General features: G+C 36.6%; 1 protein-coding gene across 2 annotated transcripts; it reads left to right on the forward strand.

The window, feature by feature from the left end:
• The first annotated feature begins 306 nt into the window (after nt 1-306).
• traf3 (TNF receptor-associated factor 3) lies at nt 307-15,843 on the forward strand. Of its 2 annotated transcripts, XM_055171807.2 has the most exons (11): nt 309-658; nt 6,419-6,675; nt 7,710-7,761; nt 7,922-8,026; nt 8,179-8,343; nt 8,751-8,831; nt 8,973-9,047; nt 10,800-10,892; nt 10,984-11,124; nt 11,203-11,383; nt 14,273-15,843. In XM_055171807.2, exons 1-11 carry the CDS (start codon nt 581-583, stop codon nt 14,842-14,844), a joined length of 1,800 nt encoding a protein of 599 aa, XP_055027782.2. In that variant the 5' UTR covers nt 309-580; the 3' UTR covers nt 14,845-15,843. The 2 variants fall into 2 exon arrangements, with proteins under 2 accessions (XP_055027783.2, XP_055027782.2); XM_055171808.2 differs by lacking the exon at nt 8,751-8,831 and having other exon boundaries at nt 307-658.
• Nucleotides 15,844-18,861: the final 3,018 nt, after the last annotated feature.

Below are 18,861 nucleotides of genomic sequence, written 5' to 3' on the forward strand. Positions count from 1 at the left end.
AGCTTATTATATTTGTACTCTTATTATATTTGTATTATTATATTGTTATTGTGTTGCTAATCTTATGTATTTATGGGTGTAAAACGTGATCGCAACAATCGCGTTTTTACTTGTACCTGTAATCTATAATGATATATAAATATAAAGTTATCGTCTTTGTCCTTATTTGCATCAAACGTTTCTCACTATTCTCACAAAACAATCCGTCACCTATGAGAAACACGTGGAAGAGAGTCGCAACGGCTGAAATGAAAGCGATTCTTACACGAGAGCTCTGGCGTCACCCAGTGGTCCGAATCAGCATCGGTCATTTACAATATGTAGTTTTTTCACGACGGGGATTTCCTGAGGAAGTCAGACCAAGGGGGCTTTCCAGTGTTAGCTAGACGTGATATCAACAGCACGGTGCCTCGGCGGCGGCTCCTCTACCTTTTCGTTTACTTTTAACGAGTCGTTTTTCCATCATTTAGATCTGAAAATGAACCGATTTGATCATACGGCTGTTGTCGCCCGTTTGAGAAGCGAGGACGGAGCCGTGGCCGCGTAATTTTGGACGTTGTTGTCTCGATGAGTCTGTCATATGAGTGGCTCCATTCGTGAAATTCTTCAGAGAAACGGGGTTGGATCATCGGACGACACCGTTGAACAACTGATTCATGTAAGTGGATGGCTGTTTTAAAAAGACGCGTGAAAAATAACGCACAGCTCGTGGCAGTTTAAAAGGTAAGATTAGGCGAACCCGAAGCACTTTGAGCTGAATTCACCCACATTGATCAAAGTGGCATCTGTCTCCAGACTAATGTGGATCCTGCTTACATCTGAGATGTTCACCTGCTCTCTCCAGAGCAAAAGTGGATCTTATTATCTCGGATTCTTCAAGCTGCGAAATATATAGCTATCAACATGTTAACAGGTTTATAAACCTAAACAATTCTTCACAGATCCCCTCAAAGACCTTCAGAACACATTTAAGTAGGCTCTAACCTTTGTCTTTTGTGTGTTGTCTTCTACTTTACTTTGATTTTTTAGTTTATTAATGATCATTGTGGTCATATTTTACAAAGGTACCAATATGGGCTAATAGACTTTTGCTTATAGAAGTGTCTTTATTTGTCACTTCTTTTGGACTATATATGCTAGTCTTTCCTGTAGAAAGGTCTTTATCTTTCACCTATATGTTCTATATAGAATTTTGCATATAGAAAGGTCTTTATTTGTCACTTATTTGCGCTATATAGCCTAGTCTTTCCTATAGAAAGGTCTTTATATTTCACTTATATGGGCTGTATAGAATTATTCTTATAGAAAGGTCTTTATTTTGGACTATATATGCTAGTCGTTCCTATAGAACGGTCTTTATCTTTCACCTATATGGTCTGTATAGAATTTTGCATATAGAAAGGTCTTTATTTGTTACTTATTTTCGCTATATAGGCTAGTCTTTCCTATAGAAATGTCTTTATATTTCACCTATATGGGCTGTGTAGAATTATTTTTATAGAAAGGTCTTTATTTTGGACTATATATGCTAGTCTTTCCTTTAGGGAGGTCTTTATATTTCACCTATATGGGCTATATAGAATTTAGTTTATAGAAAGGTCTATATTTGTCACTTATTTGTGCTATATATGCTAGTCTTTCCTATAGAAAGGGCTTTATATTTCACCTATATGGGCTTTATAGAATTTTGCCTATAGAAAGGTCTTTATATTTCACCTATATGGGCTTTATATGCTAGTCTTTCCTATAGAAAGGGCTTTTTATTTGACCTATATGGGCTATATAGAAATTTGCTTATAGAAAGGTCTTTATGTGTCACTTATTCGCACTATGTAGGCTAGTTTATCCTATAGAAAAGACTTTATATCTCATCTATATGGGCTATATAGAATTTTGCTAATAGAAAGGTCTTTATTTTAGACTTATTTTGGGCTATATACGCTAGTATTTCCCATAGAAAGATCTTTATATTTAACCTATATCGGCTATATAGAATTTTGCTTATAGAAAGGTCCTTATCTGTCACTTGTAGCCTATATAATAGGCTAGTCTTTCCTATAGACAGGTCTTTATATTTCACTTATTTGGACTATATATATTCTTTCTTGAGAAAGGTCTTTTATATTTCACTTATTTGGGGCTATATGGTATTTTGCTTATAGAAAGGTATTTATATTTCACTTATTCAGGTTGTAGGTTTTTTGCTAATAGAAATGTATTTATTTTTCCACTTATCCAGGCTATAGGCTAGTTTTTCTTATAGAACGGTCTCTAAATTGCAACTATTTGGGCTTTATAGTCTTTATCTTATAGAAAGGTGTATCTTCACTTTGTAGTCTTTGTTTTAGATAATGATGGTCTATCAACTAAGATAAACTTTCTACAGTGTGATCTTTAATTTTTTTCTGCCCTTTAATCTTCTGTGGTCTTATTCCTCGGGGGCAATACCTAACTTGCAAAATTCTTGCATGATTTAGGCTTGTAGAGCGATGATGGAAAAAACCATGATGGCACATTATGTACTTCACTGCTGGATGCAGTTCACAAAGATCCAAGAGCGTGTTGCCATCTTTATTTATCCGAAACGATTACCTATCAGCCTGTGAGTTTTTAACACACTAATAGTTGATTCACTTAACAGTCAGTGGAAAAAGTAGTCTGAAATGTAAACTAGTACAGGTGCTGCCGAGATCTAAGACCGCTTGAATCCGGCTCGGTTTCACTCTCAGAATAACATGGTGAAGTGCGGTGATACCCTACAGGGAATACACATCTGGGGAATTGATTTTTTTTAAAGTACCCCTATGTTTTAAAAAAGTAGTCCAGCATCTCATTTTACCACGAAGCAACCCATCAGCGATACTTTCTAAGTATTGCACTTTCTGTTCATCGTCACGAAATGCTGTTTTATTCCTGTAAGTGACCTTGCTGTATAGCAGTCACATATGTCTTCCTCCAGTAAAAGGTCAGGCCAGAATGAGGTGATATTCCCCTTCTTACTTCTCTTTCATTTTTGCTATGAGATCTGCAGTGCAAATACAGTCAAAGAATATGTATTACCTTCGCGCTTCTCACCTCTAAACTTGCAGTCTGAAACGTATTGTGTTACGCTTTTCACCTGCAGCTTTCTCTGGTATTATGTTCTATATGACATGCATGCTTGGTTCATGTTAACATTTCTTGTTTTTCTCTCCTCGAGTAGCGGGTTTTATTTTTCACGTTTTAATTAACGGAATGATATTATGAGACGTTTTTCTTTTGATCTAACTAGTATTTCGATGGCTCAATCAAGGGCAAGTGTAACCAACACAATGCAATTATTTTAATTTTCACATATTTACTAGCAGCCTACCGACTTGTTTTTCCAAAATGGGTGTTTATGTGCCTGTGTGTGTGTGTGTGTGACTGTGGGTGTGTATGTGTATTGTCAGCAATGACGAGAGGGATGAGGCAGCAAATGGAAAAGCCCCTTAAATATTCCTGGAAATCCCTTGATAACTGCACATACTGGTCAGCCACCAGTATAAATTAGTTTCATATTTGCACACGGTTGTAAGGGAATGTGTCTTGTGTTTGTTTGCATTCTGACAGTTTGGATGTATTATTTTATGGGCAGTTTTATCTTCACGTGTATGTGGTTTCATTTTTGATCTCAGTGTATTGCAAGGTAAGAAGAAAGTACCTTAGATTGGATATTTTGGAGCTTTTCCAATTTTGTTATGTGGGGAATATTTGCTCTTGTGCAACCATACAATAAGTGGTTTTTACAGTTTCGGAAATTTCGGAAAAGTTATTGTAATTTTATGTAAGGCGTATTGAGCTGTTGAGTGTTTGTGAAACGCCCCTCGCTAAGGCTTTAACATCTTTTATATGTCAGATGGGATTTAGCTTTTCTTGCAGAGTGTGAAAATAATTGGATGGGTGTGACTGTATGTGCGCATCCCACGTGGCTATCCAAACGTGACTGTCATTATCTGAGACATCAAACCTTTTGAGGATTTAAATTTTTGGGGATTTTTGTATGCTGAATTGTTTTGATTTGGGTTTTTGGGTGTTGTGGTTGGATACTTGCCCATATGAAACAAACCCACTCTCAAGACCGCATAGTTTGGTTCTTTATAGTCCCTCCTTTGATTCACTTCGGACAACATCCCGATCTACCATTTAAAACCCATTTCTTTACGAGGTTTACCTACAGTCATAACATTGCACCATAAATGGTTATAATTTAAGTTTGCTTTAATGTTTAAAAGTCTGAGTACCGGAGAGTTGGCATCTGCGGTGTGCGCCAGTCACTCTTGTGGAATATCTGTGGAATCTTCAGCTTTAAGGAATTCTAACAGTGGTAGATCCGGGACCTTCCTGCATGCACAGTTAGCGTGTAGTTGGCTCATAGGGGAGATATTATTAGCGCTCGAGAGCTATGCTTGTTATGAAGGGATTTCCCAGTCTGAGAGCTGCCGGTCAGGAGCTGTTGATGTGGCAATGAAAGCACAGCGTTAAAGCGTCGCCTTTGTGCTAGACATTAGCATATGAAAATGTAAAAAAAGATGACTATGGTGCACCATCTAACCTTGGGTTGAAATGGGAGATGGACAGAAATGCAAAAGTAGAGCTAAGTTCATCATGTAAGATTAACTTGGGAGTATTAAAAGGTCTGACGTTCTTGTGACGACAGTCTAGAGATGAATGAAGACAAAATTCTGTCATGGTCAATACAGAAATGCTGACAATTGCATAATTTTTTTATATTCTGCAGTGGAGTGGTGATATATGCTTAGGTTAGTCTTGTAGTGCCTTATATAGATGTTAACATTTCATGTCATATATTTTAAATCTTTTGACCGGTAGTATCTACGTATGTATATAATATCTATGTGTATGTGCGTACGTATATAATATATGCATGTGTATGTGTGTACGTATATAATATGCATGTGTTTGTGCGTACGTATATAATATGCATGTGTATGTGCGTACGTATATAATATGCATGTGTATGTGCGTACGTATATAATATATGCACGTGTACGTGCGTACGTATATAATATATGCACGTGTACGTGCGTACGTATATAATATATGCACGTGTACGTGCGTACGTATATAATATATGCACGTGTACGTGCGTACGTATATAATCTGCACGTGTACGTGCGTACGTATATAGTATGCACGTGTACGTGCGTACGCATATAGTATGCACGTGTACGTGCGTACGCATATAGTATGCACGTGTACGTGCGTACGCATATAGTATGCACGTGTACGTGCGTACGCATATAGTATGCACGTGTACGTGCGTACGCATATAGTATGCACGTGTACGTGCGTACGCATATAGTATGCACGTGTACGTGCGTACATATTATATACATACATACATACATATACACTACCGGTCAAAAGTTTTTAAAATACATCTTAAAAATAATTTAATCTAAAAGTGTATGGTAAAATGCAAAGGGTGACTGCACTTCAGATGATAAAATATAACAGCATTTTGATTCATTTTGGGTGCCTTTAGTCACAACATAATTCCCATAGTTACATTTGTGCTATGCCATAGTTTGTATGATTTTATTATTATTCTAAGTATTATTGAAGTGAGTTATTCAAAACTAGTTTTTGCATTGCAAAACCGTACTTGTGTCATTTTATGAAAAAGCTTCTTGAAGTTTTACCTTAGGATGAATTTTAAAGAATATTGAAGGATTTCACATTTAATCTGGCATCTTCAATACTCAGGCTATATATCTATCTATATCTATCTCTCTCCCTCTCTCTCTCTCTCTATACTAGTATATATATTAGTATTGTTTTCCATTTTTGTAATAGTAAATTCATCAAAGCTGTATAGGGATCATGGAGTGATACTATTCAAGTATATATCTAAACCCTTTTCTAGACGTTGTGTTTACATGTTTAACTGTCCAAGTACTTTTTGGGGATACTGTACTATAGATAGCTGCTGTACCTTAAATCTATGCATGGTGTAAATGCAACTTTAAATCCATCCAAGTCTTCCGCCTGTATTATTTTCTTGAAAAATGGGATCCAGTCTGTGTTACACTAACTTTTTTCTGCCAAGTGAATCTGGACCCAATCAGACAACAGCCCATTTCATTTTAGTTTCAGTTTTGTTCCCAGACAGCACAGAATTCACAACGGCTTCAATCCGTACGAGGAGTAAAATTGAAAGTGTCGTAAAGCGTCCTCCGCGTCCTCTGTTTTCAATGTGTTATCCCAAGTTTTGTCCCTTGTGTATGTCAGTGTAAATCCGTCAATTGTTCACTTGTTAAGAATACATGGTAAATATTCATTAAGCATTTTTGGAATTTTTGGTGCAAAACTTTTAGCATCTCCATTTTCAGTATTTCCAGAGCGGAGCTCCTAATCTGTTTTCGTGTTTCTCCAGGTCATGTCCGCAGGGCGTAATGTGGAACAGCAGATTGCACTGCAGCAGCGTCCTCCATCTCTCGGAATGCCCTCCATGGCCACGCGGTCCAGGCACGAGCCGGGATTCCAGCCCATACACGGTGGCTTCAGGGATCGCTTTGTCACGACACCCGAGCCCAAATACTGCTGCGAGTCCTGCAGGCTAGTGCTGTGCAACCCTCGGCAAACTGAGTGCGGACATCGCTTCTGCGAGAGCTGCATTGCGGAGCTGCTCAGGTGGGTTCCATACTGTAGAAATTATAATAAGGAAAGCGATGACAAGCCCAGAAATGAGCCGAAAAACTTTTGTAAGATCTACAAAAATAAACAAAATTAGGATTTCATTTCATTTAGGTTTAAGAGATCCTGCAGGTTTCTGCTATTTCTCAAGGGAGCTCATACTAAATACTTGACACTTTAGTTGATCACTTCCTTTTCTTTTTAGCCGCATATTGTATTGAAACTTAAAGGGACACTCCACTTTTTTAGAAAATAGGCTCAATTTTCAACTGCCCTAGAGTGAAACATTTGATTTTTACTTTTTTGGGATCCATTCGGCCAGTCTCCGGGTCTGGCGGTGCCACTTTTAGCATAGCTTAACACAATGCATTGAATGTGATTAGACCATTAGCATCGCGCTAAAAAATAACCAAAGAGTTTCAATATTTTTCCTATTTGGAGCTTGACTCTTCTGTAGTAACATCATGTACTAAGACTGACGGAAAATTAAAAGTTGCGATTTTCTAGGCCGATATGGTTAGGAACTATACTCTCATTCTGGCGTAATAGTCAAGGACTTTGCTGCCGTAACATGGCTGCAGCAGGCGCAATGATATTACACAGTGTCCGAAAATAGTCCCATTGGTTACTTTCAATAGCAGGGGACTATTTTAGGTACACATTGTAACTACAGAAGAGTCAAGTTTGAGTAGGAGAAGTGTTGAAGCTCCTTGGTTATTTTTGAGCGCGATGCTAGTGGTCTAATCAAATTCAATGGATAATGCTAAGCTATGCTAAAACTGGTACCGCCAGACCCGGAGATTGGCTGAATGGATTCAGAAGCGGTTGAAATCGGACGTTTAACTCTGGGGGAGCTGGAAAATGAGCCTATTTAAAAAAAGTGTCCCTTTAAAAATTATATATGCTCACTATACCATAGCAAAAACAACAAATCTTATGGTGACCTAAGACCTTAGCACAGTACTATTTTTTTTATTCATTTCAGAATATAGGTCATTTGCTTATAGTCCAGTCTTATTTTTCATTTATAGTAAGTCTACCCCAGTGTGTCCAGCTGATCGAGAACCACTCTTTGAAGATAAGGTAAGAAAGTGAAGCCAAAACATGAGACCACACCCACTTAGTATAAATGCTCACTTGCCTAGTTCCAAGTGAAAGTACTGTGGGCTATATAACAGGCAGCACAACATGTCTTTGTTTATTCAACAGGCCCATATAACGGGTGTTTTTTGTTTTGTGTCAGATATTCCGGGATGTTTGCTGCAATAGGGAAATTATGGCTTTAAAGGTCTACTGCCGAAGTGAGAAAAATGGATGTAAAGAACAGATGAGTTTACAGCAGGTCATGGTAAGTCATATGATTCTTAAACACAATAGTCTACATATATTTACAATTCCACCTGACTGGAACTTGTCCATAATGTGTGATGCCTTTCACAACTTATTTTTACACATGAAGTTGGTTAAATGTAGTCAATTTGTCATTCGTCTTTGAAACAGGATCACTTGGAAGTTTGTCCTTACTTCGAGGTGCCATGTCCATTGGGAAAGTGCAAAGAGAAGATGATGAGAAAAGACATGCCCGAGCATCTGAGCCGTAAATGCAAACACCGAGAGATCACCTGTGAATTCTGCAATCACAAGATGGCCCTCACAGAGTTACAGGTAACGCTTGTCACGCAAAACCGCCCAGTTCCCAAAAAAGGGACCTGAAATCTATTGGAAAGTACTTGAAAAAACCATAGTCATAAAAGATTTAATGATTGAGTCTTTTTCCTTGTTTGAAATTAGTGGACCTCTCAGTTCCTCTATAAGAAGTATTCCCCTTATACGCTGTCATCAGTGTCCCATGACATTTGGTTTCACATTTGTACAGGGAACTTGGGGGAATCTCCCGTTATGTTTACTGTCATTTTGAGAATGATTTATGTACGTTTTCACTTCAAGAATGCTTCGTCTTTCCGCTCAGTAACTAACCATTTTTTAACCATTGATCGTCTTAAACCATCAGGGTGTCTGTATAGAGTTTGTCTCTGAGTGCATTTTAGTCTAACATTGATCTCTCTTTACAGAAACACAAAGAAACCGTTTGTCCAGCTTTTCCTGTAGCATGTCCTAATCACTGCTCGTTTGCATCTATTTTGAGAAGCGAGGTAGGCTTGGCGTGTACAAACTATTGGTTTTGTTTTACTAACATCTGTTCATTGCTTGTTTTTAAGCATGAAAGATTATTTGAGATGCAAATGAGTGTCGTTTGTCATGTACTTATGAGATGAACTGATTGCTTCCTGTAGCTATCCAGTCACCAGAACGACTGCCCAAAGGCCCAGGTCACCTGCTCATTCATTCGCTATGGATGCTCCTACAAGGTGACTTTTAGCTTCAGTGACTTTAAGGGGTGGTTTCCTAGACAGGGATTAGCTTTTAAACCAGGACTAGGCCTTAGTTTAATTAAGAAATATAACAAGTTTTAACAAACCGCGTTACTAAAAACATTACTGGCGATCATTTTGAGGTTAAACAAAGGGGACTGATGTATTTTAAGATAAGTGCAAGTTGTTTTCAGTTTGGACAGCTCTTTATATTTATTTTAGTCTAATCCCTGTCCGCGAAACCGCCCCTATATTTCTTTGTTCTGCTAAACAACACAATGATATTTTGTAACTAAAGAGTTTTGGAGCACCATTCACTTCCATAAAGGGTGATTAATCGAAAAAACGGATTACAATTACGGGTGAAACAATTACATAATCGGCAAAACCCTAAATTAAAGCTGTCCGTTTGTGCTAACTTCTGTGAGTTTCGGCAGTATGTTTCGGTGGTGAATCAGAGATTTTAAAATTGCAAAGTTGATGTGTCCTTTAGCCATTCGTTTAACGAAGTATTTGTTACTTGCATTATATGATATAGTTTTGAATGTTCAGAACCATGCAGCTGCTTCACAGAAAGTTATAAAACATTTCAAAACTTCAAAAAAAAAAAATCTATTATTTATTAAGAATAATTGCAATTACAACATCAAGGTGAACAATCAACAATTTAGATTTTTTGGTTATAATCGTGCAGCCCTACTTCCATAGTATATTTTTTTTTATAGCTGCATTTCCATTACCCTTTAAATTGCGCAAATTAAAATGGTGATTAAAAAAATGGAAACACGTCAATTTGCATAAACTCCCATATATCGCAAAAATGTTTTTTTACGCTCGGGTGAGGCGTTTTTTTTTTTTTTTAGGTGATTCGATAAAGGAATATATCGCAAAGCTGCAATGGAAACCTGATGTGCGTAAAAGTCACATGATCATTCTTGGTGAGGTATGTTTGATTAGAGGACAAGACAGAAGTGTGGTTGACTTCATGTAGTCGACATTACATTTTAGTTGCAAAAAATCGGATAATGAAAAAGCCAATCGCAAGTTTTTTTTTACGACATTTATAATAACACTAAAGTTTTGCGCAAATCTTTAATGGAAACGCAGCTGGTAGTAATCCAAAGCTGGACCGCAATGACCTTTAATTTGGCACGTCGTGCCACGTAAGATAAGAAAAAGTATAAACGTCATTGACGCAGATGTTTCTAATTAAATTTCTAGTTTAATTTCTAATTATTATTTATTTTATTTGTACATTACAAAAATTGAAATTGAAATGAAATATGAGTGAATATTTTTCTTTAATGTACATGCATACTCGAAGGTGTATAGAGTATGTTTCACGAAAGTCAACGAACTCTGGTACGGTAGGCTAATAATGGAGAGGTCGAGGCAGAAATGTAAAAATGATTGCCAAATTAAATTTTTTTTTTACAAAAGTTAACTTTGAAAATAAAACTGCAAAGTTTTATTTTAGTTACACATAAACAGAGTAATGTTTGCTTAATTCTTTTTTAAAAATTAGAAAATTATAAATTAGGAGAATCAGGGCAACTTTAATTTTACTGTAACACACCAACATTATCTTTCGACCCACAGCCCTCAGTCAGGTTTGATTTTTGGCCCTTGATAGGAAAAAAATTTGGGCACCCCTTTAATAAATAACGCATTTCCTTAAATAATAAATACATTTACATAATCATGTTAACCATCTCTCTTCTAAATTAATATGTTCCTGATAATTTTTAGGGGCTAAATCAGGAGATGAGGGAACACGAGTCTAATTTTGCATCCGAGCACCTGAGAATGATGGCGGTCAGGAACACCACACTGGAAGCTAAGGTCCAACCGTCAACCCAGACTTCACTCCAATATTTACATTTATATTAACATCATACATAACGTACTGATTCATCTGCGTATGTGTGTATAGGTAGAGGACGTTAAGAGCGAGCTGATGGAGCGATATAAAGTTCTGCCCAGTCTCAGCAGTCGTCTGGCGGAGGTTGAAACACAGTACGAGGAGATAAGAGAAAAGCTCAGACAGCTGGAGCAGAAGATAGCCAGCATGCAGGTAAGAGAGATTAAGAAAACACAGTAACTATATGACATATAAGGTCTTAGATATGAACACGTATGTATTTGTGTGTAGAAATTGATGAGCACTCACTCAGAGAAACTGCTCGAGGTTGAGATGGAGCTGCGAGAGCTTCGTCCACTGCGAGCTTTAAGGGAGGAGGTGGATGCTTTGAGAGGCTCAGTGGAGAGCATGCGTTCAATCATATCTTCTCTAGACTCGGGTCGTGTTGGATCCAGTTCTGGTCCGGCGCTGGGTAAGCTAATATCTTTATAAACCTCTCAGTTTTAAATACACCTAACTGATATTTCTTCATGCAACCTATAGAATTGTAGAATAGCTACTGTAAAGAGCATCGCATTAGTTAGCTACAAAAGGTTGTGGGTTCAATCCCACAATGGGATAAACACCCACAGTGATAAAATGTATACGTTTTAAACTGTAACTGTGGGTTCACACTAGACGCGATTTCAACGATTTGCGCAAGTAGATAACATACAAAGTCAATGCAAAGACGCGTCCTCGCGTGGGGAGATGCGAATGACGCGATATGGCCGGTGCGTTTGCCACGAAAACACGCACTATTCGCCTCAAACGTGTCTTCGCCCAAGTTGAAAATATTCAACTGAAGCGAAAAATTTGCATGACACGAAATTAAATCCCGCGAGTAATCTAGAGCAGTGGTTCCCAACCTTTTTCTCTTGGGGCCCCCCCTATGTACATATTTAACAATCCGAGACCCCCCATATATATATATATATATATATGTATATATATATATATATATATATATATATATATATATATATATATATATATATGTGTGTGAAGAGTTTCGTTGCAAAACGAGATAACTCCATTTTTAACATTTTTGTCAAAACATGTTTATTATTATGTTATCATGTTATTATTGTGTTTTATGGAGCTACTTAGCTGTATTTTTTAAGTTATGAAGGTTTAAATGAAAACAAACTGCAGTTGAACCAAAAAATAAGATTTCTGAAAAATTAAAAAAACTGAATAATGCTTGCTATGTTTCTCAATGAATTACGGTGAAATGTCCCTACATCCAAAAGCCAGGGGGCGCTCTCGTGCAGAAACTCAAAATGCGCTGTAGACGAAGAACAATACACACGCAGCTGTGATGACATGCATCTCCTGGAAATGGCTGAAGGATATATTTATATTATATATATATATATTTCTGTTCTTCAAACCTTTTCAGGTATTTTCATGATAATAAAGAATATGTATAGTGATTATGTTTGACGAGTGTTGCTTTTTCAAATGCATGTTATAAACGGCTCAAACTAACAGTGATTTTAGATCGATAAGGACTTACTGATCAAAAGCCGTAGTACATGAAATAGCTGTAATAAGATCGGCTGTCTGATTCAGAATAGTGATCGGCCACGTATTATAAGTGGAGATCGGCATTTTTCGGAGCATCCCTAACACTATATATAGTAACAAAATTTTGTTTTATGTATTTAATGACATTTTATTACATGAATACACAGGAAATGTTCCTTTCAACTTTTAGCCTAATATTTGCATTTTTACACAACTAGTAAAACGCAGTTGTTTATCTTTTTTCGGAATTTTGTGTATGAACATAGAATACTGAATGTTTCCTTTTGATTTTGCTGTTACGATGACAACACTCACAAGATTGAACAAGTGATGTGTGCGCGCAAAATTTAAATAATTATTTGATATAAGAGATATTTTTTGACTATCTTGGCATTGTAAGCATATGATTTTTGAAAAACTTTAAAAATATATATATTTTTATATAAAACTATTAATGGAACATTTTATGCATTTTATTCACCTTAAAGCAAAATCTGCCCCCGCGCCCCCCCCCCTGTGAACTCTGGCGCACCCCTGAGGGGGGCGCGGACCCCAGGTTGGGAACCACTGATCTAGAGCGAGTAACGCAATGCTCCGCGTTTGGTGTGTACGTAGCATAAGTTGCTTTGGATAAAAGCGTCTGCCAAATGCATAAATGTAAATTTACTATTTTTAATTTTAGGTATACAGTTGCCTTAAAGAACTATGGGGTGGTTTTCCGGACAGGGCTCATCCTAGTCCCAGACTAAAATGCATGTTTGACCTGCCTTAATTTAAAAGCCTCTTGCGTTGACATGTCTTAACATATATTAGTACCATTGTTTTGTCTGAAGATGCACACCACTATTGTAATTTTGTAAAAGCTATTTAAATGTCCTGATATAACTAAATCATAGTCCCTATCTGGGAAACCGCCCCTGTATTTGCTCAAGATCACTTGGCTGTGTGTTTACATTCAGGGTTCCCACGGATCCTTGAAAGTTTGTGAATCTGGGGGAAAAATTCAAGGTGCTGAGGGAAGTTTTTGAAAATATGCATACATACATACAGGTCATTGAAAGTGCTTGAATCTATTTTATGCAAGAAGTTTTCTGGCAAAAAAATTCATATAATTCCCTGTGTAGTGTAGGATAATATCATACAATTTATAGACGTTTTAAGCACACGACTGTTCGCTTTAAATGCTTACATCTTCTGTATGCAAATGTTGATTCATTCCAAAATGCTTTTTTGCATAGTTGTGTTTGACACATGAAAACGTCTCGGGTTACGTATGTTACTGTTGTTCCCTGAGACGTGAACGAGACGCTGCGTCTCCCTTGCCATACTTCCTGCATCCCCGTAACGCTGTCTTTGGCAATATTTCAGATAGCGATATACTTCCTGGCTCCCGCGTCACCCTGTCTTTCTCGTTAAGCCTCACCATTGGTTGAATTTGATATACACATTCAGACGCACTTACCCTTGGAGGCGTCTCCAAAGTGTCACCGCTGTGACGCAGCGTGAGTTCCCTCGAAAGGGAACTGTAACAATGTATCTTTAAAGGTAACACAATGTAACCTTGCTCTCACTTAAAATGTGTCCCCACATTTAGTCCTTGAATTTGAGGGTATTGGACCTGGAAAGTCCTTGAAAGGTCCTTGAATTTGAAGTTAACTAAGGTGTGGGAACCCTGAAATTTACTCTTACCCTATACAACTATTGCGTCTTTGTGCAAACATCTAACCGAGCAATTTTTTATGTATTAAAATGCCTGGTAGGTAACTTATTGTCAATGCTTTTCACTCACCAGGGTCTTTCGAGCAGCGACTGACACGCCACGACGACATGTTGAGCGTCCATGACATCCGATTGGCAGAGATGGACCTGAAGCTCCAGGTGTTGGAGACAGCCAGTTTCAACGGTACGCTCATCTGGAAGATCCGCGACTACAAAAGGCGGAAACAGGAAGCCGTGGCCTCCAAAACGCTGTCGCTCTACAGCCAGCCCTTTTACACGGGATACTTCGGGTATAAGATGTGCGCCCGCGTCTATTTAAACGGGGACGGAATGGGTAAAGGCACGCATCTCTCCCTTTTCTTTGTGGTCATGCGCGGGGAATACGATCCTTTGCTGCCGTGGCCGTTCAAACAGAAAGTGACGTTGATGCTGATGGACCAAGGGCCGGCGAGAAAACATTTAAGCGATGCCTTTAAGCCGGACCCCAACAGCAGTAGCTTTCGCCGACCCACCGGCGAAATGAACATCGCCTCGGGTTGCCCGCTTTTTGTGGCTCAAACCGTCCTGGAGAACGGGACGTATATCAAAGACGACACCATCTACATCAAGGTGAACGTCGACACCTCCGACCTGCCTGATCCGTGATTTCAACTTCACTGGGTCCGACCACAGTAAAGTCACATGGCGCTCCCGGGCCGAGGTTGTTGGGCTTCAAAGAGCGAGGCTTAGAGAGGAGGCGCCCAGTTTGGGTTTACAACGAGCAAAAATAACAGTCAGAGCTGTTAAGCTTTTGCTATTGAAATGAGAAACAACAGTGCCTTGCTGGGATAGGTTGCTGTAGCCTTAAAAACAAGGAGGTTTGAGTAGACATCTCCCAATTCCAGCCAAATCTAAGGTGCAGTTAAAAATACTTAAACTCTAATAAAGCAAGTGAATGTCATAGAAAAGAGAAATCGGAGTGTTCATTGGCTAGTCCTAAGTGAGAGGAACCCGTTTACGCCCATCTTCACATCTCTCGCATAGGTTGTTAGTCTGTAAGGTAACCCTTTGTGTTTAGTAACCCTGATCAGTTGTGTATTTGGTTGTATCTGGTGGTTTTGTACAATATGCAAATAAGTACTTGAGCTAACATCTGTTGTAAGTGTTGTGGTGGTGTCGCGAACAGTTGACGAGGAGTTTTGTGTCTTGAAAGTCTCGTTTGTGTGGGCAAAGGTGGACATGTTTCTGTTCGGTGTAGTAGCTGTAAAGGATCTGACTATGGAGCATTCATGAAGGACTGTATCGGCACTAAACAGGGACCCTTGCAAGGGTTCCACTGTCAAAAAGCAAAACCTCAGTTTTTATGCATGTAAAACTTTTTCTTACATGACTTAACCTTCCCTGTGTTTACCACTTTGACACATTATTTGATGTAATGTTGTAATTAATGGATGCTATGCATCGGAATCTATTGTCCTTTTGTTTTTGTAGTATTTTATTTTGTAAAACTGTTTGAAATAATGCCTTTATGCCTCCAGCCATGCTGCCAGAGACACATACAGTAATCCAGATCATATTTCATGGTAGGGATGTTTTTGCACAAATATTGTTTGAATGTGTAATATATGTATAAATATATCAATATATAAAAATGATGAAAAACAACATGTCCTGTTGTGAAGTGTTGTTGAAGGATTTCAATTTTAGGGTATACAAATAAAAAAATAATAATAATTAAAAAAAAACTGAGCTTTTCCACATCATAAAATACTGTAGTATATGCAAGTCTTTTAATATTGAAAGGTTTAAACTTCAAAGGCGCTATAGTATAGTTAAGAAGAATTTTAGTATAGTTAACTATAATTGACACTTAACTTTCCCACTTGATAAAATACTATTGTATACTTTACTTTAATATAGTAAATTGTAGTATACTGTGGTACCCTGTTAATTTATAACACTATCATGATTTGTAGTATTAACTCTAGGGAACTGGTAAGCTGTAGTAAATCCTGTAGTATACTTTTTAATATTTACTCAAGAAATAGCTTAATACCCTGAATAATCAATATAAGCCTGTGGTTCATAATTTTTTTTTTTTTTTACAAATCGCACTTTGAGTATTAACAATAGTGAACTGATAAGCTGTAGTATACTTTAATATTGACTATGGTGTGGTTCGAAAGCACTATAGTATCTAAGAAATAGTTTACTACCAATTTATTGACACTTAACTTTCCCACATGATAAAATACTGTAGTATAGTCTTTACTTTAGTACATTGTAGTATACTGTAGTATATTATAGTAATCACTACACCTTGTTAATGTATAATACTTTAGTGATGTGAAGTATTTACTCTAGGGAACTGATAAGCTGTGGTAAATCCTGTAGTATACTTTTAATATTTACTATAGTAAGAATCAAACTTTAACAAAACTATAGTATATAAGAATTTTAGTATAGTTTACTGTAATTGACACTAATTTACTGACACTTATCTTTATTACATAAACTACTGTAGTATGCTTTAGTCTTTACTATATCAAATTGTAGTATACTGTAATAATATTATAGTAATGACTACACCTTGTTACTGTATAATACTTTAGTGATGTGTAGTATTTACTCTAGGGAACTGATAAGCTGTGGTAAATTCTGTAGTATACTTTAATATTTACTATAGTAAGAATCAAACTTTAACAAACCTATAGTATATAAGAATTTTAGTATAGTTTACTGTAATTGACACCAATTTACTGACGCTTATCTTTTTTACATAAACTACTGTAGTATGCTTTAGTCTTTACTATATCAAATTGTAGTATACTGTAGTATATTATAGTAATAATCACTACACCTTGTTAATGTATAATACTTTAGTGATGTGTAGTGTCTACTCTAGGGAACTGATAAGCTGTGTTAAATCCTGTAGTATACTCTAATAATTACTATAGTAAGAATCAAACTTTAAAGGCACTATATAGTATATAAGAATTTTAGTATAGTTTACTGTAATTGACACCAATTTACTGACACTTAACTTTTCTACATGATAAACTACTGTAGTATGCTTAAGTCTTTACTATATCAAATTGTAGTATACTGTAATAATATTATAGTAATGACTACACCTTGTTAATGTATAATACTATAGTGATGTTTAGTATTAATTATAGTGTAAAGCTGTAAATACTGTAGTATACTTTAATATTGACTATGGTATGGTTCAAAAGCACTATTGTATCTAAGAAATAGCTTACTACCAATTTATTGACACTTAACTTTCCCACATAATAAAATATTAACGTATAGTCTTTACTATAGTACATTGTAGTATACTGTAGTATTATACTGTAGTATATTATGGTAATCAATACACCGTGTTAATGTATAATACTATAGTGATTTGTAGTATTTACTCTAGGGAACTGATAGTTGTAGTATACTCTAATTTTACTATAGTAAGATTCAAACTTTAAAGGCACTATATAGTATATTAGAATTTTAGTATAGTTTACTATAATTGACACCAATTTACTAACACTTAACTTTTCTACATGAGTATGCTAAAGTCTTTACTATAATATTACTACAGTATACTACAATTTGCTATAGTAATGACTACACCTTGTTAATGTATAATACTATAGTGATGTGGTGTATTATTTAATAGTGTAAAGCTGTACATACTGTTAATAGTATACTTTAATATTGACTGTGGTATGATTCAAAAGCACAATAGTATTTAAGAAATAGTTTACTTTAGTAAGTATACTCTATGATTAAATGTACATTAATAATGTTTATACTTTTTCGCTCACTGTGTGGAGACTTATATGACGACAGCTGAGTCAGAAAGAAAGTTTAGCAATGATTAAAGGATTTACAGTAAATGTTGTAATCATTTCTAAAGTTGAAAACTGGACATTATGATAAGGCGTCAGTATTAATTTAATTCAAATGTATTGCTAGAGGTATTGATAAATCCGTTATTTGTTTACTATTAGGATGACAACATTTCGGCGTCTTTTCTAGATGATTTTGACTAACCTGATTTGTTTTGTATGTCAGTTAGTTATTTTAAACATTTTGGTTGTAATTTCTTAAGCTAACATTAGAGTTTATTATAAAACTTTACCTTTATGCTGTTGTTTCCATGATATCCGTAGCCATCTGTTTAATGTTTCTAGTGTCACAGCGTTTATACGGACCGCTAGGTGGCGTAAATGTACAGCCCTGCCTGTTCAGTCTGTCCGTTGCTCAATCTGAAGGCTGCAGCCTGCGGAGGTCGCATATCCAGGCTGCTTACGTCATCAAGACTATCTTAATTCAAAATATTAACAATTATAACGTTGACTATTATTGTAAGTTGTAATTAAATTGTTGTAAAATGCTCAAGGCTTGCGAAAGTAAGGTTCAGTTAACTAAAATAAACCTGGCTTGATGACGTATGCGGCCTGCAAATGCGACCTCCGCAGGCTGCAGCCTTTGGATTGAGAAACGGTTCTGTAGGGGCAGAGTGAAGCAGGGAAAAAAGTCACAATTAAAAACTGCAAACGTTGTGTGCTAATATATAACAAGAATTTATACAAAATACATAAATGGGTTGGATAAATTTGTGGATATTTAATCTGCTTTTTTATAACGTCATCTCTTAAAAATTATCCATGGTTTTACTAC

Source organism: Misgurnus anguillicaudatus, chromosome 7 (assembly GCF_027580225.2).
Source record: "Misgurnus anguillicaudatus chromosome 7, ASM2758022v2, whole genome shotgun sequence".
In the NCBI taxonomy this organism is placed as follows: Eukaryota; Metazoa; Chordata; class Actinopteri; order Cypriniformes; family Cobitidae; genus Misgurnus; species Misgurnus anguillicaudatus.